This window comes from Sparus aurata, chromosome 8, assembly GCF_900880675.1.
Source record: "Sparus aurata chromosome 8, fSpaAur1.1, whole genome shotgun sequence".
NCBI classification, from domain to species: domain Eukaryota; kingdom Metazoa; phylum Chordata; class Actinopteri; order Spariformes; family Sparidae; genus Sparus; species Sparus aurata.
The window spans coordinates 5,580,852-5,606,360 of record NC_044194.1 but is presented as its reverse complement, the minus strand read 5'-3'; the positions used below and the strand labels follow the sequence as shown (position 1 = coordinate 5,606,360).

The following is a 25,509-nucleotide window of genomic DNA, read 5'->3' as shown; positions in this document are numbered from 1 at the left end:
TACTGCGAAACAAATAAGAAGTATATTACAATCGTGGAGGAGACTGAGGCCCTGTCGTTGGTACTCTACCATTAGTACTAATTTGATTGTTGATAGAGACTATCATAAAGAAAATAAATAACAAGGCAAGTATTATATTCTCAACCAGATGTACATACTTATCAGTGAAGATGGATAAAAACACTTACAAAATATAAATACATGTATTTATTCATTTGAATACATTTAAATGATTAGATAAAACAGGATTGTTTTTATTGAAATGCTTAGAAATGTTTAGAGTTTGGATGGTGTAAAGATTGAGTGGGTGGGGTTGCTGTTGGGAAATTTAGGACAGTATTTATTTTCATTTTTTTAATCTTGGCTACTGTGCCTGTTTTATAGCCTAATTATAACACATGCCTTCATTACTACATTCAAGTGTTTTTTGTTTTGTTTTTTTGCTACAATTACTTATCAGTCACGCTTAATTTTTGGAAAAGCTGAATGAAATAGTGGGTGTCAGCCGGCAGAGTTGCTATATTTCCGACGGTGCTTGAAGGCAGCAGTAACATGCATGGTAACCGGGGCGGTTCTATGTTTGATAGAGCTGGGCGTGGGCTCGACACTCCTCATCCCCTCTTCTCTCTGTGGAAGCACATTGTTCAACGCGGGCTCTCATTTTAACCCAGAACCAATGAAAGCCCTGCTGCATTTTGCGCTAACTGAAAATTAAACACTTTCTCGGCAGAGAACAAGGTGCAGATATCTGAGGACGACAGGAAGCAGACCAAGAACATTTTGTTTCCTCCTGATTTTCCTGCTGAGAGGCAACAGAGTTGAGAGATTTTTTTTTTTATTTTTTCTTTCCTCTTCTCCTCCTCCGGTAGACGAAACGTCGCTCTCGTCGCTAATTAGACCCTCTGCTTGTTGTAAGTATGCAGGGCACATTCCTGTGTCCGAAATATGTCGGCTGTTTTTGTCTGTACCGGTTCAGCTTTTTTTTCTCAGTGTGTTTTTTTGGGGGGGCACCGCTGGTTGAGACTGCGGTCCACAGTTGAAACATGTTAGCTAGCTATCATAACATTTATACATTTAGCTTTTATCCATCGGGCTCAACAACTCACGCTAGCTATACAGTCCAAGAGGGAATTACATACGTTATGTGTTTGTCCTTTTATTTAAATCAACAATTAGCTGTTTTTTTTATTTTATTTTTGATAAACAGTCTCCATGTAGTTCGGGTGTTGTAAGTTGGCTATGGAGGAATGAAATCACACAGCCGTTGGGTTTCCCCCCCCCCTTTTTATTTTACGTTGAAAAGGAAACCGAAGGCATTTTTTTAAATGAACATAGCTGAAGTGGGGAATTCTGACTTTGTGTGGGCTGTATTTAGGTGTAATGTTAACACAGTGTTGAGTCTGAGGGTGCTGCTGCTGCTGCTGCTGATAGTGGCCACACAGACGAGCAGGGTGACGCCCCGTCACACTGAGTAAAAACTGAATGTATCACTGCGGAAGTTAGATTCCATTACAAGGCATTTAGAAAGCTGACTGGGTAGATTATTTCTTTCTCCCGAGGCTGCCTGTTAAAACAGTTAAAGTGAGTTTTAAGAGGACGGGATGGCAAAGACAACCCCTTAATGTTTTATAAAATATGTGCATGGCCTCAGAAAACAGCTCAGACAACCAGAGCTGACAGAGATCATGTCAGAATTCATCCAAGTAGCATCCATGAAGTTGGTGTCCTCTCAGAAAAAGTGGCATAAATTGTTCAGCTTTTTTTTTTTTTGTCATGTAGTTATAACTTGACTGCTCTTCATACATCCACCAAAACATCTCTGCAGCTGCATCACATATGAGTAATATGCAACGAGTCACCCGCATACTTTGTCCATGATCATGTAGTGCATCGTGGACTTCATGGCTTCCCGTTAAGATGGTCCACAGTCTTTAAGTCGAGTGAATTTGACATCGGCGTCGGAAGCCTTCAGAGTGAAGGCAAGAATTCAGGCAGCTGGAAAACAGCTGGAGGTAGTCCAGCAGCCAATGATAGAAGTGTGATGTTAATCTCTTGTCCCCTTCTCTGAGCAGCTGTAGCCTGGGTGGTGCCCAGCTGCATGCCAAAATAAGTGTGACTTTTTGTGGATGCCAAGATTTTTATAAATGACACACTGCTCGATGCAGCCTCCATATGTTTGATTAGAGCTGCAATGATCTGTCGAATTGTCTATCATCAGTTTGAGTGTGTATTTTTTAAGTCAACGTTATCTAATTTAGGGGATGTACCAAAAATGTGAAGTATTGATGTTTTGTTAACAACACGTACAAGGACATTGTGTGAAATACTTAGTGATAATAATATAACTAATATTGGTGATATTAGCCATGCAGATCTTTTGTTTAACACTTCACCTGGTTGCCTTGTCACTATTCATTAAGTGTTATAAATCTTTTATCATTATATTCTTTTTTTGGAAAACTCTGTCCTACACTTAAATATAAAGTTTAATCTTATTTCCCCAAAAAAAGAGCCAAAACAGTGTAGGAACAGGAAGATGAATTTATTATAATATTATATTTATTATTGTTATTTTTATATCGATTCTTTGGACAACGATATGATGTTTGCTGATATCACAAAGTCTGTCACAATACGATTTCGGTTCGATTCGATACAGGGGCTTGCGATTGATATGAGATGATATCATCTGCCCATTTAACACATCATTTTTATTTTTATGATTTGACAGTAAACACTAAACCCTTCAGTGGAAATCTTACTTTATCAGTGGTTCCAGACGTTTAAATTTAAAACAATCTATTCTGTTTCATAAAAAGAAAGCACTGTTGAGAAAGGAGCTGCGAATGGATGGAAACAGTGACACAGACTGCGATCGGAATTTCAAAATAAAGGCGTGTCTTCATGATGGTGGTCATATGAATCAGTGTTTTCACTTTGCATCAATGCTATTGGGTTGTTGATCATTGAATCAATATATTGATCCGGATCGATGTATCGAGACGCTAATATTTTCTGGTTTCTTTACTCCTCTGTGACAGTAAACTGAATATCTTCGAGTTGTGGAGAAAACCAGACATTTGAGGATGTCATCTTGAGCTTGTGGAAACATTTTCCCACCATTTTCCAGAGATTTTATTGACCAATCAACTGATTCGCTGACTTGATGTAACAAAACCAACCGACAGTTCGTTGCAGCTCTAGTTTGATTTCGTTTAGTTTGTGCATAAGCAGATTTTAGTGGTGTTTTTTTATGTTCAGCCGTACGCTTGACCCGATGTTTTAGTTTCCACTTCTTTAGATTTATAATTCTAAAGGAGAGTCAGTTACAATGTGTTTCTCTTTGGAGAACTCGCCAAACATTGGACGAGTTCTTCTACATGTTGACTGTCAGCCTAGTTTACGTTTTAAGTGACGCGCAATATGCTTTCTGTGCATTATTTTCACATGCACTCACAAACTGGAGTCTTAGGTTCATTCATTCTTCTGATTGCAAAAAAAAAAGAAAAAAAGAGAGAGCACTGATGAGTTTCGGGGTGTTTGGTGTCCGATGATAAGCCTCATGGCTCCTCTAACTGGCAGGCCTTTGTGTGGAGGTCAGCTGGCCTTTTCATCTCTGCTGCTGCCTCCACCGTCTCACCCTACCCGACGAGCTGAAAGGATGACCCAGTGGGGAAAAGGTCACTTGTACTCCCGTGCCTTTAAGAGCGACTTGTTTAAGCATGCAGGCATACACACAGATGCACGCGGAAAACTCTTTGTGTAAATGTTTGTGTGAGGGGAAAACGCCGAGAAGAGGGATTGTTTATTAAAGGATTCTCTTTGAGTGAAATGATGGTTTCATTCATGTTTTGGCAAATTCTCTCGCTTCTTGCCTTGGAGGGGGAATAAAATTGATGGTCCTGTTTTAAAGTCTAACAACTAGATTTATCTCTGAATTAATAGACTTTATAAGAATTGCTGCACTTACTTGTGTTTCATTGGCCTCGGATAGCAGAACAGTGACTCCTCAGCTGCCGGTCCGTACTTATGTTTGGATGCCGTTTAGGGGGATGATGTCATTGGAGAGCAGTGGGAGGGTGCGGTGGGCTATCGAGGCTCCAGGATGGGTCTTAGAGTCTCAGTATTCGACCGTGATACCTCCCCAGAGAGGGTCTCCTTACCATCATCTCTCCATTAAAAATCTATTATCTCTGCAGCGGGATTGTGGCTCTGCCAGTATGGATTCTTTAACCAATTAAGCACTTTAATGGGGATCAGAATGCATGTTGAGGAAGATGACCATCCATGATCCCTCCCTCCTTACATCATGTGTTTTGAGGTGTCCTCAAGCTTATGAGGAATCGTAGAAAAGTAAAGAGATGTTAATCGTACAGCTGAAGCAGCGGTGGGAGAAATCCTGGAGAATGTTGAGCGTTTTCATTATTGATTCCCTTATACATTTTTCAGTTTCCAGGTCGACCCCTCCCTGCCTCCTGTGGTTTTCTATGCCCTTGGCACATAGTAAGAGTAGCCCTCTCCCTTCCCTCGCCCTCAGCCGCTCTCCTCCCATCACCCCTCTCTCTCGCTGCTCTGTACTCGCACCCTCCGTAAGCTGTCATGTAAGATTATCCTCTTGGTCCAGGCGAGGCTCTAGGGTTTCAAAACGAACTGTTAATTTCCCAGGCTGGAGGTGGCATGCTATAAATAACTCTAAACACAGACATACAGACTGTATAATGCTCCTTGATCAAAAAGGCAGCAGCTATGCAAAGATTTGTTGTTGTTTTTTTTTAAATGGAGTAGGTCACCAACTTGTGGATGACACAGCAGCGAGAGTCTATGTCAGAGTCATGTCTGTTGACATTGGTGGGAGGAATCTTTACTCTATTCACCTTGATGTGCTGATTTGTTAGTACAACTTGGCTGGTTTATATACACCTTGTATGAAATGTGTGACAGAAGAGCATTATAATGAAGAATTGTATTGCTCCAGAGACGCCTTGGTCAACAAATCTTGTTCTCTAGATGAAAGAAAGCAGTTTTTGCATGATTTTGATGATTTTCAGTGATGCAAAAATGATTATTCACACTAATCATGAATCATTTTCACAATCATAATATCTGTCAAAGTGGTTTATCGAATTAAAGCTACATTTTGTCCGGCCAAACAATTAATTAAAAATGACATCTGAGACACATTACCTGCTAGAGTGGCGCATGATGGCTGCAATACTGTGGTTCGAGTGATTGTCCACAAAGGCAGTGTAGCTGCTGTAGCTCAGCTATTGCCAGCCCTAACTTTCTACATGAAGTTTACCTACGATAATTATCAATAAATACGATGCCATGATTTTCCTTTGCAATTTACCTTCATTGAAAGAGAGAAAGAACATGAGGGAGAAGGAAAAACAAAGGAAAAATACCACCCTTCACCTCTTGCATGTAGTCTTTTCATGTCTAAGATAAGAGAAGAGATAAGATAATCCTTTATTAGTCCCACAACGGGGAAATGTGCAATATTACAGCTTATGTAATGTGACATATGTTACTGATACAGACAATAAAACCATAGTTGAAAGCTGGTTTGATGTCAATATTTGCAGAGACTCACGGCATGAGACGCGTGTGAGCCACGCTGCTTACGTCAGCTGTGTCTGCTCTAACCTGTAACATGGGCGCCGGAATGAAAAGGAAAAAGTTATGTCGCATGCGGCTCGCCCAGAATAAGTGTCTTTAGCTTGAATCGGCAGTTTTTTCATGAATGAAAATAGGCATTAGTTGGAGCCCTCATCATGGTTCTACTGATGGTTTTTGCTGGTGTGTTTTTGCATGTATGTGCACGTGCAATTGGGCTGACTGTTGCATCATTGGGGCAGATAAGGACTTCACAGGTTACCTATGCTATATGATTCAAAATCAGGACAGCAGAGGAATGCACAACAATTCTATAGGGGCAGGAGGATAACTATCTGCGTGAAGTGAATAAAAAACAAATGTGGGTGAAATATATAAAAAGGTCGATGATGCATGGATGATCGCGATCTCCAGCCGTGTGTCCTCAAACCTCGTCTCTGTCTGCACAAAGACCAGCTCTGTATGAGCCCCCGCTGACAACAAGTGGCTCTGAGAAAGAGTCGGCATCTCTATCAATGATTAATTTTGCTATTCATCTCCATATGTATGTGTGGATTATTAATCAGCCGCTGTCATGTGGCCTAGTTTGAGAGAGGAGATGGCATGGCTGTCTGTCTTCCTTCCCCCAGTCTCCCAGCAGCGGGCGCGGGCGCGTTGGATTTGCATTTCAGACCGTAAATTTTAAACGTTTGGCAGGTGTACACTCGAGATCTGGTTCTGTAGAAGAAATGTGGCAACCGACCGTGGCAGAATCCGCAGAGCTGTTGTTGTGGGAGAGAGTGCAGGTGTCAATCTTTTTGTTTTTGGTGTGTGTGTGCCCTACATTTTCTGTCTTCTCTACATATCAGCTTCTGTTAAGGATTTCAGTTTGGGTGCATATTGATCCATATCATTTATTTACATGCTTTTTACGAATGAATGCGTCATGGTGAGCATTCAGCATTGCCAGGCGCTAAACTGAAACGTATGAGTAAGTTTGTGGGTAGCTTTGTGTAATCTGGAAGTATCGGAAGATCTGATTTACCAGTAGATATTACTTACAGCAGACCAGTTATGACTAATGATGCTCTGACTAAGGTTAAGAATTGGGTTATGTTGCTGGTGTGGAAGGTTACAGTCCAGAAGGCAGAACAGAAGGGGAATATTGGAGGGAAGGAGGATACAGGTATCCCTCAGGGAAATTGGCTGGCTAGTCTCTGGTCAGCACCTGTCTTTGTCCTGTCACCTTTATCCACAAGACTAGACATCCACAATAGCATTACACAGGTTTGTCTCACATTTGTATACAGTCTGTACTCCATTCATCACTCAGCAAATAAAAGAAAATGAATCATCAACACGGATATGTATGACACATATGTGTCTGTTCCTGTTCCTGTAATACTATACAGTTTTAAAAAATCTGGTAACAGTTTATTGGCCAATATTTTTTTTTTAACATACAAAAAACATTTTTGATGAGGTTAGATAAGTCGTGACAAAGATCAATTGAGTGGGACATTTTACAGTTTAAGTATAAACTTGCTGAAAAACCCACCGCTAACTGCTGCTAACACACAGCTAACACACCGCTAGAAGCCATATGACTACCTGAGCAGGGAGCTCGGACCACAGGGAGAGTGTTGGTGTTAAATAAAACTAAAACTGTCATTTGTTCATGTTCTGTTGATAATTTTGAATGTTTTAAACTGGGAAATTTCACCGATACTGACAACAAATGTTAGTTGTACCCCTAATCCATGATAGCACGCTCGTTAACCCCTGTTTTAGTGAATTGGATTAGAGAGAAAATCTAATTTCTCTAATCCCATTGAGCAGTCTATACTTTCACATGTTACTTTGCATCCACGCTGTTTCGATCCCATCAATTAGATGATATGAACCCTTGCCCTGCCTTGAGCTTGAAGCCCAAAGAGGCTGCACCGATTCGGTGATTGATCGTTTTCTTTCACTTGATAGATTAATGGATAAAATAATCTGCAGATTTATCTATAATGATGATAATAGTTAGTTGTAGCTCAAAGCCGACAGTAACCAGAGGTGTTCCAGCATCACTAAGCCCTGAACAAGTCTCTCTTCAACGCACAGCTGCTGTTTGTTTGGTTAAAGGAGGCTGTGAGGAGCTGGGCTGGCTCTGCGGCGCTGCCACGGCCTCTGTACTCCAGCCAGGGCGGGCTGCACTGTGTACCAGGTTGATTTATACACAGTGAGGGAAAAAGGAAGCTAAATGTTTTGGCCACAAGATTGAGGGGGTCAGGATAATTCCCTTCCTGTTGTTCTTGAGAATTACAGCGGCGAGAGTGTTTTTACAAGGAGGCCATTGTTGATACTGGTGGATGGTGTTCAGAGCTACCTGTTCCATTAAGGCGAGCAAAGGCCAACATGATCATGGATGTGTTGCGTGAACATGAGTGTGTGTGATTGAACAAGAGCCGCTAAATGGCTGTGTTGTCAGTTAGCAAGTCTGCTTTTCTGTCGATCATTAACATTGGTTAGCCAGTCTTAGTCTTGGCTAATCATAGTCTGTTCACATCAACACAGTCACACACATCTGAGACACAAATAGGTTTTGACAGAGGTGAATGCAGGTTCTATTAATAAAACACCACTCCCCGGTGACAGATATAGGTGCATAGTGCCTGTTACTTTTTGACTCCCCACGGCCGAAATTGGCGTCGTAAATTTAGTTTTTCTTTGCATTCTTTTCATAAAACCGTCCACCTGTTACTCCTTTTTTTTTATTTCTAAGAGACGAGTTTAAGATTCACTCCAGCTGCGTTTGCTCCTTTGGGAGATAAAGCACAAGAGAGAGGGTGTGTGCGTGTTCCTCTCAGGCTGTCTACAGCGCCTAATGTTCAACCGCCCTGCAGTGAGCGAGGGCTTTGAGTAACAGAGCTACGTGGAGTACATTTTATGTTGGGGATGACAGTTGGTGCCCTGGAGAAGGTAAACCAGCATATGTGACCTGAGGTACTCGTGAAATCCCGACAGATTGATTACACACGCCGGCAGGTGGTAAAGGTTAGAGATTTTCTACTTGAGTTCACTTAAGGAACGTTCTGCAGAGTGAGACCGTGTCGATGAAGGCGGAGAGATGTTTAGCCCCGTTTGACCTTATTTTACTGTGAGCCGCTTCATCTGAACCACACAGGACATGAGACAGACTGATTTTGAGGAAGAGAAACAAGGCTGCGTCTGGTGTTAGGGTGGTGTAGACGTAGATAAGAGTGTCTAACAGGGCATGGTGTGATTCTGATGTTATCGGCAGTGTTCAATGGAATTCAAAGTAAGCGTGTATAAAAACAGCTGGAGTTGAGTTTTTGGTCACTACCGCCAAACAGAAAGCGAAACTAAACTGCCGCTCGAGGGCCATTGCATCCTGGGAAAAAACTGGCCTTCACAGTGATTTTCCTCTGAGCTATGACGTCGCTGTGATGACCTCACACGACCAGTCATTGTTGTCTGTATACTGTCAGGCTCAGGCCATAACTACTGCAGGCTGTGGTCACACTTGCCCCAGCTTGCATTTTGATTTAATCTTGCAAAATCTCCACGTTCACTTCATGTGTTTCTAGCGCTGACTCAACGTGTGCCGTCATCTTTACTGCAGGATTGGCATCAGGTCATTCACCGGCCATAGATTTGGTAACTTTGTGGTAAATCGGAAATAAGCTGAGTCACACTTTGCCACTTCATCTGGTGGAAACACCCATATGACTACTTTCTCCAAACGTTGACTCACCATGCCTGGAATTTCACCGGACATCAGTTGTTGTGAGGGGAGCCGTTCCTGCGTGTGCCTGTCTTTGTACCAGCTGTCTATTCATGGACATTTGTCTGTGTGTGGTTCCAGCTGACTACATAGTCTTCACTGTGATAGTAAAATTGAAATTTTCTACACATTTTCCACATTTTTTTGAGCACGCCTGGTCTTTCTGGTGAAAATCAGATTAGCTGCTTACCCGCTCTGACCATCAGTTCTGCAACTATCTGCTGCTGTTGTCGGTTGCTGATTAAGGTGTTGCAACTCAACCAATTTACAACATCTTGACCTCGAGTTACAACTAAATCATTTCAAAAGCTTTTAAGCAGTTAATGAATATTTCCTGAGATGTTGAGCCCTGCAAATTTCAAATGCACATCCACAGGCGAAAAAAATGTCTTTTGAGGCCAGCCAAGTCTCCCATTATTGATTTATTTTTTGATAATCAAGCAGATTTTCCGTGTCCCTCCAAGCCAGAAATCTACTTAAAATCTCACCCATCAATGTTGAAACTGCTCTAGGTCCATATTTTTTTCTAAAGGATGTTGTGTATCTGTGTTTTGTAACCTTCTGTAACAACAGAAAACGGATATCACGTATGTTTTCTCAAGAGGCCGACATGTTTCTTTAATAACATGCCTTGATTTATATTCATGGTGGCCCTGCTGCATCGACTAGACCTATTAAGCAGGTTCAGTGGGTCCATAGGGGACAACTGCAGGCACACCTGGAGTCATAAAGTCCCCTTTTAGGCCCTTCATTCTGTTGCTATGGATTGATCCCTATGGAAGAAACGAGGCAAACCAACAAGAAACAGTTCACGTCAGCAGGCTAGCTGTGTTGGCAGCAGTGATTTAACTCATACAACATTTTTCACCTTTTTACATTTTTTGTTCAGTGTGTGTGTTTAATTGCTCCATTTTTATTTTCTTATCTGATCTTTTTGGCCCCGGCGCCCGTCGCTCACGGTTCAAACGTAGACATCGGTAAATGAATCCTGAGTGATGAGGGTCAGTATGCCGGTGTCATGACTCTCCTTTTTCTCCCTCACTGCCTCCCTCACTCTCCCCCTCATACACACTCTCTGCTGCTCACACTGAGTGGGAGAGGATTGGAACATCGAGTACCTTCAGCACATTTTTCACATTCCCCTTTGAGGGTCTCAACCTCAGCCCCCACTACACACACTCGCACACACAAACCACTTACGTTTTCTCACCACTGGGCATTAATGGTAATATCAGTATGCTTTGTCTGTATCACCACTTGTGGACTGCATCATTTCCAGTCCAGCTGTGTGTATGTGTGTGTGTGTCTGTCAGAATGCTAACCTGCCTCTTCCTGTCTCCTCTCTCCTCTCCAGCAGCGGCGTGTGTGTGAGTGTGTGTGCGGTGAGCTGCAGCGGCAAGGATGACGGAGTATAAGCTGGTGGTGGTGGGAGCTGGAGGTGTGGGCAAGAGTGCACTCACCATCCAGCTCATCCAGAACCACTTTGTGGACGAATATGACCCCACCATAGAGGTATGGCTCTCTTCAGCATGTTCTCAGTGCTTCTTGGGCTTGCAGTGGGATGGTAGAGAAGGCTTGATCATCCAGTAAATAAAAATAAAAAAAAAGGTCCTCTTTGAATAGTTTTGATGTATGTATTTATGTAAATTGCCCACTCCCATAGGAACTGCTGACTGAGATGACAGCTCAGTCTAAATCAAGTTTATTTTATTAAATTGATCGAATGCTGTGCCAATACTCCATACAGTCAGGCTGTGTAAGAAATTAAAAATGTTCTTTTAAGAATAAATATTAACCCCGCCCCTCTGTAATTCTTACATGTTCCTGAAAATAAGACATTGCGAAGACTAGAGGGAAGCCAGTGAGAAGTGCTTTCTCGTCTCTTCTCTCTCATTTTCTCCCTCTCTGTCTCCGCTCTCTCCCTCTCTTTCTCACCACGCCTGCGTCTGGCCGGACAATGTCCTTTTTGTGTGTTTGCATTCCTGGCCCCTATGCTCTAACAAACAAAGGGACGGCACTCCATGTTTTTGTGGCTGCGTGTTGGAAGGCTAAACATTGGCTCCAGTACCCTGCTCCTCTGATCTCTTGATGTAAATTTGACCTGGAAGTGGACGGGGAATTTATACCAGTTAATACACAGAATATGTATACATGCAGATTAGTGACAAATGCAAAAGATGTGACAACTTCAGTGTTGATTGCCTCAAACCCTCCCTGAATCAGACATTCCACCTATATCTTCACTGGCTGTCTAAATGTTGGAGTTTTCCACCTTTTTTCTGCAGGACTCGTACAGGAAACAGGTCGTGATTGACGGGGAGACCTGCCTGCTGGACATCCTGGACACTGCAGGTCAGGAAGAGTACAGCGCCATGAGGGATCAGTACATGAGGACAGGGGAGGGTTTCCTCTGTGTCTTCGCCATCAATAACACCAAGTCTTTCGAGGACATTCACCAGTACAGGTGTGTATGAGGCAAAGAAAGAGGGGTTAGGATTAAGGGATGCAGGGGCCTCACAAATCATGACATTGACAAAGAGAATTATGGGATCTGTTGCTGCAGATGTGTATTTACTTGCCAGATTAGTCAGGGTGGAGCCCAGACACAAAATCACTCCTGTCAGTTCCCTTCAGATGTTCTGTGTATTTGTGAATGCAGTGTGTGTTGCAGGGACTCCCACGGGGTCTGGATGCAGAGGGGTGTGTATACGTACGTGTGCCAGCTCTCTGCAGTAGTTGGGTGATGTCATGCTGTAGCGTTTAACACGGCTAAAGAAAGCTTAGCCCCCAACTGGAGGATTACAGCACGATGCCAATGAAATCGATCCTGACTCAATTAGAGGAGCGGGGAGAGGTAGCACTTTCAAGGGCAGGGAAGGAGAAAGGGAGGGAGCGGGGAGAGATTCAGCTGGAGATGACAGTGCTCTCTCTCTCTCTCTCTCTCCCTCACATTTTGTCTTTCTCATCACATTAGAAGTGCACTTGCCAGTTTTGCACATGGAAAGTGGAAGAGGCTGCATGTTAACTTTGCCACCTCCTCTTACAGATTTGCAGGGTTTTTGAGTTTATTACACACAGATTTGTTTGGCTCGCTGCCATTGCAGCCCAGCTTTAACTGCTGGTGTCATTGTAAAGCCATTGTGCAACATTGGTTCTGGAGTAGTCAGTGGCCCGGTTAGAGCTGTTGACGTATTCAAAGACCTGTTGTTACTTTTACCGTCTATCACATTTTTGCAAAACCTTCTCCTCTCCTTGTAGTATATAGCAACATTGCACCTGCATAAAACTTGGCAGTGCATTACGTACATAAGATGAGATCGTATATTATGGGACTTAATGTACCTGCCTCACCAGCATATAAAGTCAGCGATTTAAATAGAGTACCATGCCTGGTATGACATCAGGACTCAGATCAACTGTGTTCATGATCACCATTAGCAGTGTTGACTGCAGGAGGGCAGGTCTGACTGTAGTGGTTGCATCCTGCTGTATTGTGGCTCGGGAAGAAGAAGAAGGGCTGAGCTGATAGATTGATCTGACCCATTCCTCTCACTCGGTTCCCCCTGGCTGCCTGGCGTTTGGCGCTGGCTGCTGTAGTGATGAGGTAATGCTGTTCACCGCCTGCCTGTTGTCCATCCCCCCCCTTCTCTCCCTCCTTTCCTCTCCACCTCCCCTCCTTCAGCAGTGCAGCACAGCCCAGCACCACCGGCGGGCCCCGGCTCTTCCTCAGGGTCCTAGAGCTCCCTGGGTGGTTGGCTCTCCAGTGGTGGTGCTGCTGTTGTTGTTTGTGAAACAAGGGATGTGTCACTGTCACTAAACACGTAGCTGGGGTGGGCTAAGGAAGCGGTGAAGCTTTGCAAATAAAATGTCAACGGTTGCATTTTTTTTTTTTTTTCCCAATTTGCAGAGAACAGATCAAACGTGTGAAGGACTCGGACGACGTTCCCATGGTGCTTGTGGGAAACAAATGTGACCTCCCGGCACGCACAGTGGACACAAGGCAAGCCCAGGAGCTCGCCCGCTCCTACGGCATCCCTTACATCGAGACCTCTGCCAAGACACGACAGGTAGGTGGTGAACAAGAAGCACACTGCCTCATTCCATACATGCACTTTCATCAAGACCCCTGTTATTATCTTAAAGTTACCATCCACACATGTGTTAAAGGAAGAAATTTGACCCAAAAATTAAAATGTAGTCATTATCTACTCACCGTTTGCCGATGGAGAGTTTCTGTAAATTACAAAAAATAAAAGATAAAATAAGTTAACTGCTGGACACAAGATGTCTTCTACTTCAAAGTAAAATCCCACGGCACATTTGTCTATGCTGAATTTTGGACCGGGATTTGCTACCAAACTGTTTGTCATGTCACAAATCATGTTCATTGGTGCAGAGAAAGTGTACACCTTCATCAACAAATGCCTTCTAGTTTCAAACTCTGCACATTCATCATTCTCCACAGATAATATCAAACATTCAGCTGTAGGAACAAGAAGAAAAAACACTGGAAACAGAATTATAGTTGTATTATTTATTCACTCTGGTGCGCCTGTTCTCTACATTTCCGTCTTTTAAGCCATCTTAATTTTTCCTCCCATCTTTGCAAGCTACAACACTCGCATTTGATGTAAATTCGAAGTCTCCCCTGTGCTGCATCGTACTGCAGCCAACAAGTGATGACAGTGTTTAGCAATGGGCTCTGCAATCTAACATTTTGCATGTGTATTCATGCACATGAAGAGCAGCGAATGGGCTGCAGTACGATGTGATTTGTGTAGCTGGGAACATTTTATTATGCCGCAGGCAGTGAGTCATAGCCAGGTTACCTTGGCTTGAGAACAGAGCTACAGTATTTGAAAGGCCTTCATAGGGACAAGTCGCTGCACAGCTCCCACTGTCTCTGACTCACTGTCACACATTATGTAGCAGCATACACTAACTCACATTCAGCACTGAACCGGCAACAAGTCTGCCATTCAAGGCGAAGAGTATGCATGAACTAAGCGCCGACTTCTTTTTAGTCAATATTATAATTTTATTGACAGTGTCTGCGATGATCAGGGTTGCCATGGCGATGTTACCAAGCCTCCCAATGCGTAGTACACCTGAGAGGTTTACCGTTAGTTACAAGAGGTGCGCGCAGTGTACTCCACTTCTAATTGAGCGCTGTAGGTGCCGTTCTGTAACATTTCTGCGTTTGTCCGTTGACAGGGAGTCGAGGACGCCTTCTACACACTGGTAAGGGAGATCAGACAGCATAAGCTGAGGAAGCTGAACCCACCTGATGAGAGCGGTCAGGACTGTATGAGCTGTCGCTGTGTGGTATCGTGATGCAGGTGAGACTTTTTCTCCAGAAATGTCTTTTTTTCTTCTTGGACGGCTACACATTAATACAACACATATCCAGACTGATCTGTAGGGCTGCACCGAATGTCCTCAATCCTCAATTTGAGTAAAGTGATTCTTTAGGGAAAATTAGGTGGTCTATTTTATTTTATTTTTTAAATCGGATTTCTTTAATGAACATAACTCGTCGGTTTCGCCAGCGTAAATACATGTAGGCTGCAGGCTAATCCAGCAGAGCCAAAAATAATGTTAAAACAATAATCTTGCCTTTAGGCTCACAGCAATATAATACTTCAACAGCGTTGGAGCCGAAATAGACATTTCGTCTTATTATGGTTATATAAATGTAATTTACGGTGCTATCACATCGCTGCTAGACTGCCCTGATAACACAGGTGCTTGCCTCCCTCTTGTGTGGGAGAATGAACAGTTTTTTAAGCCGCAGTGAAAATGATTTTGAAAGGTTAAACACCAACAAATATGGATTGAAGCAGAACATTTTGTCAGATAAAAACATGTGAATGTTTAGACAATTTTGACCTTCGGACTTTACAACACTTACTGTTGGAAGTGTTTTTCAAATGCACGTGTTGGGAAAAGCCAGGAAGCCTCCACTGGAATCTAATTCTCTAAATGGTGTAATACTTATGAATATAAATATAAGTGTAGCCTAATCTGTACCTGAAACAGAATGGATGAATAAAGCTTTTAACTATATAGTGTATGACTGCCAGTTGTAAGTTAAAACAATTGTGAAACCACGTCTCCCACGTTAAAATTTTCACTGTCTCACTTTTCCTTCGAACAATATAATGGCACTAACATCTGTGTCCCCCCTCTTGTGTCGTTTCATTCCCCAGCTGACGGTTGCACGTCGAAGAGAAATGCTACAGCGCGTAGCGGCAGCATGGACTTAAAGATAGAACGATAAAAAACAAGTCAATGATGAAATATAAACTTTTTTCAAAAAGAGGACGATTGAAGCAGAAGCTCTCAAGGAAACCACCAGAGCTGACTGAACCACAGACCTTTTACGGAAAGGAGGAACTGGACTGTTGCCTCTGTGGCTACCTGAACTGGCCCGGTCCGGCCCCCTTTTTCGGTCCACACGTCGACCTGTGAGCAACACCACTAATGACTCTTCGTCAACTCCAGTGTGGTCTCGCTGGGTAGCTCTACAAGTTTCCTGCTAACTTATTGTTTTCAGTCTCAACACTGGTCTTAAAGGGGGCGTCTGTGACCTCCTCCCACCTTGAAAGCCTAATCCCACTCCCCCCTGCCTGCCCACTGGAAGGACTGACTGACTGACTGAAATGGAAAGGACTGGAATGGACATTTAGTTACCCAAACACCTCTCACATAAATAACCCCCCCCATCCTACTCTACCCCTCAAATGGCTGTGTAGTCCCTTCATTATACTGGATACAGGAGGCGGAGGCTGAGGAATGACTATGATGTTGTTGTTGGTGTTTAACAGTTAGCCTAGCGGTAAAAAAAAAAAGAAAGAAAACCTTTTGTTTTTGATATGAATTTTTAAAAAAAAATTAAGATTTTTTTTTTGTGGTTGCAGAATTTGAAACTCACTGAGGAGCAATATGTGAGCAAGGGTGATTATTTCAGACAGCACCTGGTTTGACATAGTGGGAATTCCTCTTCGGGATCGAGATGTTGAGAATATAAAGATAGACGGACTTCCAGAATGCGGCTACCTTCTCTCCTTACAGATGTTTCTTTGCTCAGAGTTGTCTTTGTGGAATATTAATAGTGATGGCTAGTGTACGTAGGTTCTGGTGCAATAGGATTCTTTACTGTCCACGAAGTATTGGGAATAAACCACCTCTCATGGCTACTCATTTTCCAGTTTTTTACTTTTAGGAAGGAGAGGTACCGTGCATGAAAGTGTAGTTGTCATTTTTCCAGCTGGAGAAGGTTGCCTGTAGAATAGGACAGCCCTACACTTGTACAGTTATAGAATGACAGGAGATGGGTTTTTTAAACCACTTGATTTTTTTGGGAGCATTTAGTTTCTGTATGGTGTACAACTCTTATTTACTACACGTTGATAAAAAAAAAAAAATAAAACAGTTAATTTTAGTTTGCAAGAGTCGCTTCTTGTGGATAATAAGGCTCAGGAATCGGGGTCCAGGAACAGTTCCTGGACACCGGGGTTTAAAGGATGTCACCGGTTAGCTTTGCAGAGTGTAACGCACAAGCCCTGCCTCAGAAGTCGAACGTCGTTTATTTCCACACACACACCATACTATCCTCAAACTGCTCCTCTTTCTCTGCCACCTCAACTCTACAATGGAACAATAACAGATCAGGTGCTACTCATGTCAGAAGCATATGTGCTGTATATGTGGGACTATTGTGTGTAATAACTGATGGATATTGGGTTATGGGAGCGCATTGCTCGTTTTCTTAATACTGACCAGCTTGCGCTCTCCATGACTCCATTAAGTTGCTGCCTAAAATGAGAAAGACTGCTCTGTGTTTACTTTGCCTTATCTGTTAGCTAGTTTGTACCTCATGTATGCAGCGAGCTCTACCTGAGACGAGTATGTGTTCTGTTTGGCTGCGTTGTGTTTTTGTTTTATGTCCGATTATGTGTGCAACTAAAAAAAAACAAAAAACTATAGAAGTATGTTGAGTTTAGACGTGCGCTGTATAGAATTTCAGAGAGAAGCCCCTAAAACACTACACTGATTCTTTTTTTTTTTTTTCCTGCATCTGAATGTGATTCTGTTTAACAAGACTGGAAAAACAACAAAGTTTGAGAAAAAAGCCACGATGTCTCACTCCCGTGTTTATATGAAGTTTCATTCCCATCACACTGGAAACAAAATTGTTGCTTTTGAGTCCAGGTTTATGTTTTAACCGTTCAGATGATTTGATCGTGTATGATAATGTACAGAGTTTCCAAACACTACAGGCAAAGTTTTTGGCAACAGGCTTCAGATGCAAACCTCACAGACATCTCTTCCATGAAAGATGTCAAATCTTATTTTGCTATTGTCTCAGAATTTTTTTTAATGTCTGGTCCAATTGAATTTGTACAGTTTAAATGACTCTTTTTTTTCACTCATAAGAGAAAAACCGTTCAGTCTATTTACTGTGTGGATGGTAGTGGTCAACTGTTTTGTTTTTTTTAATCAGTTTACTGTTCATTTCTCTGCTTCGGAGGAAGGATGTGAACTGTGAATGTGTTCCGAGTCTCTAGATATTGTTTGAAAGAAGCCTCGTGTTTAAAAAAAGAAAATAAGTACAATGTTGAAATAACGGAGGAGTTGATCCTTGTTCCCACTTTTGACTGTGTTGTTCCTAACATTTATTTTTCACCCATTTTACTCAAACTTTTTAATGGAAAAAGAGTGTGGCGTTTGTAACAAGTAATGACAGTCCTTACAGTACGCTTGTCCCCTCCCCCTGTCGATGGTTAAACAGTACACCCATGATAAGATAATAATAATAATAATACCATAGAATTCCAAAAATCTATGTATTCAAATTCCCATTGCATTAAAATATCAGCGTCATGTTGCCGCAGTGATACTCCAGCCAGCAAAACCACAAGTATACATGTCAGCAAAAACTGGCGAGCATGACAAAGACTGTACGGACCATTGGGAGTTTTGCACAAGGATACAGTGGGCTCAAGGGCTTGTTTCCCCCCTTGCAAACTGTGGAACAGAGGCGTGGAAGGAATTTGTGAAAATGTCAACTGTTTAGCTATTTAAGATGTATTTACTCTTTGAAAATGTGGCAAATTGTATTGCAGGACAGGAATAAAGATGTCAAGATGAACCCTCGTCTGTCTGTGTTCTCTCCGTCATCAAACTTTCACTTATGGGCTTCCTCTCAAATTTGAGATTTGCTGCCACCTACAGGCTGCTGTGTGTAAATTCTATGAGACACACATACAAACATGTATCCAGCTACTTAAAACACAATAAGTAAAATAAAAGGGAGTAAATAAATAAATAACTGGCATTGTGGCACTGAGGAAACACTATCATTGATGTATTTCACTGAGGAGGAGCTAGAGGAAGTAAAATAAAGATAAAATAATAAAACTCTAAGTTAAAAGTATAAAACTGCTTTTTAATCGATAAAATAAAATCATAACGTAAAACAGGATAAAACAAAACAATTACAATAAATAAAAATGAAATACTCAGTGAATAGATAAGTAGAATAAAGCCAGATTTAAGCAGGATAAAAATCAATAAATAAATAGAATTCAGCAAAAAGCCAGCCTGAAAAGGAAGGTCTTAAAAGTATCAACACTCTCCAGTGCCCTCAGGTCCTCTGGGAACGTGGACTGTGGTCCTGAGTTTTTGTTTTCTCACTTTTGGAATAGTTAAAAGGCTGTGACCAGAGGACCTGAGGGCTCCGGAGAGTTCATAGGATAAAAGCTAATCTGATAAATAAGTTCGACCAAGGCCATTAAGAGCTTAAAGAATAAAGGGATCTTAAAATCAATCCTGAAGCAGACAGGTAGCCAGTCTTGGTCATAGTCAACACCCGTGCTGCAGAGTTTTGGAGTAGTTGTAATTGAGCTATGTTCTTTTTTGGGAGACCAGAAAGTAGAGTGTTGCGATAATCAATGCTGCAGGTGATAAAAGCATGGCACTGTTTTTTTAGATGATAAAAAGCTGTCTTAGTCATATTTCTGTGTGGGTTAAAACTGAAGTCTGAATGAAAAATAACTCAGAGGTTTTTTACTTGTTTAGTTGGGTTTAATGCAAGGGCGTTCAATTTTATATTAATCCTCTGTCTTTGAGCTTCAGAACCAATAAATTATATCGAAAATACAGTTAAAAAGGGGCATCGATTGGGCCTGGGTCATCAGGAGACACGGCGATATACAGTTGTAATATATGATGTGGAGAAAATAAATACTATGGGCAGTGTGTTATAAACTCTCACTGAGCTGCTGTTAGCTTCATTAATGTAATAAGAGATGGAGAGAGGCTAACCTGCTCAGACATTATTAAACAACACATGGGCCCTGTTTCTAAATCAATCATTCCCAAAATAGGAACAGATAATGAAGGTAAAGGAAGCTGTGGTCTCCACTGCAGAAAAAAATGATATATCAAATATAGTAAAAGCTCTGACAATGCCACCGAGAGGAGACACTGGACTCTATCAAAAGAATCAACACCTTAAAAATCCGGGATGAGCAGGATTAAAACCACAACAGAGTGTAATTTAAAAAATTAGTGTTTATTATGTTAATAGCCAGTAAAGACAACAGCACTCACAACAAACAACTGGATGACCAGAAGGAGTTGTCATTGAAAGGCGGATGCTCAGATTCACAGTTTTCCTGCTGATTCAGGCTCCTGTTGTAGCTCGTCTGCAGGGTTTGGCTCGTCTTGTTGGTCTTGACTGCTCGTCTTGTTGGTCTTGACTGCTCGTCTTGTTGTCTTGGGGATTCTTCCTTTCAACTTGTCCGTCACCTGCAGGAAGATAAAGAGGAGCAGTGGTAGTTTGATGTCTCTTTGTGCAGGTTTTGTGTCTTTTTGTTTGTTTGTTTGTTTGTAGAAGTTTTGTGTTTGTTTGTGCAGGTTTTGTGTGTTTGTGCAGGTTTTGTGTGTTCGTATAGGTTTTGTGTGTTTATAGAGCTTTTGTGTGTATGTTGATGATTTGTGTTTGTGTAGGTTTTGTGTGTTTGTGTAGGTTTTATGTGTTTATAAAGGTTTTGTGTGTATGTTGATGTTTTGTGTTTGTGTAGGTTTTGTGTGTTTGTGTAGGTTTTATGTTTGTTTGTAGAGGTTTTGTGTGTTCGTGTAGGTTTTGTGTATTTTGGAGGTTTTGTGTTTGTTTGTCGGTTTTTTGTGTGTTTGTCGGGTTTGTGTTTTTTGTGAGGTTTTGTGTTTTTGGCGTTTTGTGTTTGTTGTCATTTTTGTGTGGTTTGTTCGAGGTTTTGTGTTTGTGTTTGCGGGTTTTTTGTTGTTGTTGTTGCAGGTTTTATGTTTGTGGAAATTTTGTGTTTGTTTGTACAGGTTTTGTGTTTGTGCAGGTTTTGTGTTTGAGTATTTATAAAGATTTTGTGTTTGTGGAGGTTTTCTGTTTGTTTGTGGAAGTTTTGTGTTTGTTTGTCGAGGTTTATGTTTGTTTGTTTATGGAGGTTTTGTGTATTTGTGGAGGTTTTTAATGTCTTTATGGTGATTTTTGGTGTATTTGTGGTGGTTGTGTGGGTATCTGTAAAAAGCATTTAACATGATTTAAGTCTTTTTTGAGAGATTTTGAGTGTATTTGTGGAGATTTTGCATGTATTTGTGCAGGTTTTGTGTGAATTTCTGTAGGGTTTGTACGTATCTGTAAAAAGCATTTAACATGTGTATACACTGAGAGCCACAACATTAGAATAACATACAGGTAAAATAAAAAACATTCATCATTGTGTTCCAATGCCATGTTCGGTTGTGAAACCATGACTCCCAGCATTCATGTTGATGTATCTTTGACAAACACCAGTCACCCAAACACAGCTGCAGACCGAGTACACCCCCTCATGGCAGCAGCACTCCTTGATGGCAGTGCCCCCCCAGCAGTACAATGCACCTGCAACACTGCAAAAACTGCTCAGGAACACAGAGGAACGTGGGAAAGAGCTCAAGGTGTCAACCCGGTCTCCACATTCTCCAGATCTCAATCCAACTGAGCTTCCACTGGATGCAGTCTGAGCCAAGAACGATCCATGGGGGCCCCAACATGGATGGGAGTTGGCTCTGACGCATCCCATAGATGCTCAACTGGATTGGGATCTGGAGAATGAGGAGGCCAGTTTGACACCTTGGGTTCTTTGCCATGGGGGAGTGTAGTTGGTCTGAACGGTGTTTTGGTGGGTGGTGTTTGTCAAAGAGGCTCCACAGAAATGACAGAACTCAAAGTTTCCCTGCAGAACATTTGATTGTAACAAGATGATCAATGCTCACTTCACTTGTCAGTTGTTTGAATGTTTCAGCTGAACAGTGTACATGCTAAATACTTTTCATATTTTGCATTAATTGAGTTTTAAACTATATTATTCATAATTTCACTGCACTTTGTCAAACAGCTTGAGTTAAGTTATTTTGCAGATTCATATAATCAATATTAAATATTTGTTGATCAAACATGATGTATTATTATAGATTAAGTTATCCATCATTAAAAGCAGAAAGTTGAGACCTTAGAGAGAATATCTTAGACAAGCCCGTGTCCTGCATTATGGAGGACAATTATTAATTCTGTAGAAAGACTGCTGATTTTTGAGTCTCATTCTCTGGTCGTCAAATAACGCACTTTGTGGGCTATTAACAGGACTCATAGAGAGTTGAGTTGTTCACAGTGAGAAGACTTGTAATTCATTACATTTTATTTCAAGATATATTTTTTTCATATTTTTTTGTGTTAATCAAGTAGCTGTAAAAGCACTCCTTCAATCCTGTGGGTTTTGAGGCGGGGCCTAAGTCTGCTCTGGTTGGTCGGTTCACACAAACCTGATAACCAGGTTTGCCTAGCAGACCACTAACAACTGGACTGCTGTTCCTGAACTTTTTTGCCTAGAACTCTACAGTGGTGAACTGGTTGTCGTAGCTTACTGCACTCAACATTGTTTAGCTAACACCGTTAGCCTGAAAAGCTTTTTACCACGATGTTTCTCCAGCAAAACAACAACTTCCAAGGCTTCGTAAAGCTTATCAAGCAATCTCTGAATGCACATTTGTGCGCTCAAGTGGAGATGTACTTGAACTGAAAACAAACCTTCAATACACTCAGAAGGACACAAACAAAATAACAACCGCTCAAGCTGTTTGTAGCTATCAGTTCACTGCACTTCTACCATAAACATGACCACAACAACTGCTTCCAAACGAAAAAGGTCACCACAGCACAATCAGATCCTTATTAGTAGCCTGCTGGGCAGTGAGGCCGAGGGCCCTGTAACAGCTTTGTAATGATCTCTGCTTGGTGTTATCAAGCAGGATGCTGTTGCACACAGTTGCAAAGAAAATGAATTCCTGCAATTGTTTTCATTTTGTACATTATCTTCAAGCAAAGGCATCGCGTCCATGCGCACTGAACTTGCGAATGAGATCATCATGGACAGATGAGGGCAGAGACCTGAGCCGCTTTAATGGCGTCAGGCTAGCTTTTACCGTGGCCCTGAGCATGTCCCTAGCCAGGCACGAGGCCCAACTAAACACACACACTTTGTGCACGCTTCTACCAACCATAGGTGTGTAACAACAGGGGCCTGTAAGTTGGCGGGATCGCACAAGGGCTCGTAGGATACGCTATTACCAATACCAGCAGCTGATCAAAGGCCTGACTACTGCCATTCATGGAAAACACACCTTACAGCTCTGATGAACAGCACTCTGGCATTTGCCATTGAAGATAGTTGAAGTCCGGTCAAGTTAATCTGTAACTTACAATGATAACACCAGCTAACACCAAAGATATAGCAATTTGAAATTTAAATACCATTTAAATACTACTTTTACTTCTTTCTTTTATTTCCCATTGAAGTAACTTGTACATTGCTTGTTTGCAAATTTGTTTGCTTTTTTAATTAGTTTTTTTAAAAAGACAACCAGAAAAAGAGGGAGAGAGACTAGTGTCCCAACAGTGACACTGTAGTGGCTTCTGCCAACCCATACTGTCGGTATTCAACGACCTGTGAATGAGACTCGACTATCCTCTAGAATCATTTACTGATCCTAGAGTATTAATGAACAGCAACTGACAAATCTCACACTTTCTGCCTTTCATTTTTGCACCTCCATTGCACTGACCTTGTTGGACCAGGTGTCTTTCCTCTCCGGGTCTGATCACCATACAGGTCAAAGCTGTTCCACTTGAAGCTGAAGTCAAGTCCCACTGTTCACCTGGAGAGAGGAGGAAGTACTTTAGTATAACATGATGACTACATGCATGTGTGTGTGTATGTGTATATATATATATATATATATATATATATATATATATATATATATATATATATATATATTTATAAATATATAAATATATATATATATAGAGAGAGAGAAATATATATATATATATATAGAGAGAGAGAGAAATATATATATATATATATATATATATATGTATGTATATACAATCAGAATATACATATATATATTCTGATTGTACATATATTCTGATTGTAACAGAAAAAAAGAAGAGTACAAGAGTACAGACACATCCGGCAAAAAGTGGATTTCTTACAGGATTATAATTTTATAATAAAGAATGATATAGCAGTCTGTAACCACGTGCATGAATGACATCACTTCAGGAGTATCACATCACTCTGCACTGTAAAATCTACAATAACCTGATTTAATAAATGTGATTTTTAAAGGTAAACCAAATGTATTAAGCCCTGAGATCATTTAGTGCTTTATACACGAGTAGTGTGATTTTGAAGTCTATCTTTTGAAAGACAGGGAGACAGAGCAGTGATTTAAATCACTCTTTAAACCAGGACTGAGACAAACACACTGAATACATTCTGTGCAGGCTACAATGAGGCTGCATATTGTGTGTATAAACTACTTTAGCTGCTAAAAATGACCTTCTAGATGCTGATATACTTACATACTGAGACATTATTACACACAACACATGGAGCCTGTTAGCTAACAGTGCTGTACTCACATATTCGGCTGTAAAGACGCTAGCATTAACAAGTTAACATTACATAGCATGATAATGGCGTCATGCTAACGCTCTCCAACAGACACACACGTTAGCTAACATGCAAACCTGTCTGTAAAAACACGACGATGAAATGACTCAGACGTCTTTATAAGCTCGTTATAGTGTCAGTACCCGGTTCATGTGTCCTTACCCATTGTTAATAAAGGCAGCTGAGCCGCTGCTAACGTGTTTCCCAAACCGTGCAGTGCATCTCCAACAACTTTAAACTCAGCTAGCTAGCATAACATAACATAACCACTCAGTCAAACTGAGCAGCAAACGTTAGCTAACCAGATTTCATACCGTTTTAAAGAATACATACATTTCAAAAACGTTTCATGCCGATTTTACCGAAACTGCCGACATGTTTTGAGAAAGTGACCTACATTTAATTAACTGGGCATTATCCATGTAATAAACATGGCAGAGAAAAAACGGCCAAAATCACGATGGAGTTTGGTGCACCGAACAAAACACAACGTCCATCGCGGATTTAATTAGGTTAATTAGGATTAAGTTCAAGCCCAATTCACCTCAACATTTAACAGTCAAATGATACGTCTTCAGCTTCCTGTTCAGAGTTATTTCAGAAACATTTGAGGTAAAACAAATCTCACCGACATGAGAGGGAGGCTGGCTCCATTTTAACCTGCACACAAGTATAACTTACTGGCTGAGACAACGCATGAAGGTAGACCTTGCTGATATATGAAGGATCATCACCTGGGCTTCTTACCTGAGATCGGCAAGTAATAGATCTATACAACCCTCACACAGACATTAATACACCTGTACTGAACAGGTAGCTGTACACATAAAGCAGATTCGTACAGAGCTGTTTACTCACCGTGTTCGTGTCCTCAGAGAAGAGCCCCTCAGATCAGAGTGAAGATCAGTCAGCCATTAATATAGCATCTATAGTTTTGGAGGGAAATGCACTAACTTCGCGCGGGAAACGAGCAAGACCGCCCCTTTTGACACGCACCACCTGGATTCGTCAGAAAATCTGTGGGTGGGACTTATTTACCCAGATGCAACCAGAGAGTCGAAGTATGGGCAAGTAGTGTTT

The 25,509-nt window shown here is 41.5% G+C and overlaps 1 protein-coding gene and 1 long non-coding RNA gene across 4 annotated transcripts; one reads left to right on the top strand and one right to left on the bottom strand.

Annotated features, from left to right (window-relative positions):
- The first annotated feature begins 581 nt into the window (after positions 1–581).
- LOC115586612 (GTPase HRas) lies at positions 582–18,542 on the top strand. 2 transcript variants are annotated; one of them, XM_030425772.1, is made up of 6 exons: positions 582–911; positions 10,746–10,900; positions 11,674–11,852; positions 13,296–13,455; positions 14,603–14,727; positions 15,598–18,542. In XM_030425772.1, the coding sequence occupies exons 2-5, from the start codon at positions 10,790–10,792 to the stop codon at positions 14,720–14,722; spliced, it is 570 nt and encodes a 189-aa protein (XP_030281632.1). In that variant the 5' UTR covers positions 582–911; positions 10,746–10,789; the 3' UTR covers positions 14,723–14,727; positions 15,598–18,542. The 2 variants fall into 2 exon arrangements, with proteins under 2 accessions (XP_030281632.1, XP_030281631.1); XM_030425771.1 differs by having other exon boundaries at positions 583–911; positions 10,743–10,900.
- A 1,438-nt stretch (positions 18,543–19,980) lies between these two features.
- Positions 19,981–25,395, bottom strand: LOC115586613 (uncharacterized). 2 transcript variants are annotated; one of them, XR_003984896.1, is made up of 3 exons: positions 25,288–25,395; positions 23,531–23,623; positions 19,981–20,203 (listed from the first exon to the last, which is right to left on the bottom strand). It is a non-coding gene; the product is annotated as an uncharacterized LOC115586613 (long non-coding RNA). The 2 variants fall into 2 exon arrangements; XR_003984897.1 differs by lacking the exon at positions 25,288–25,395 and adding an exon at positions 24,592–24,653.
- Between the last annotated feature and the right edge of the window lie 114 nt (positions 25,396–25,509).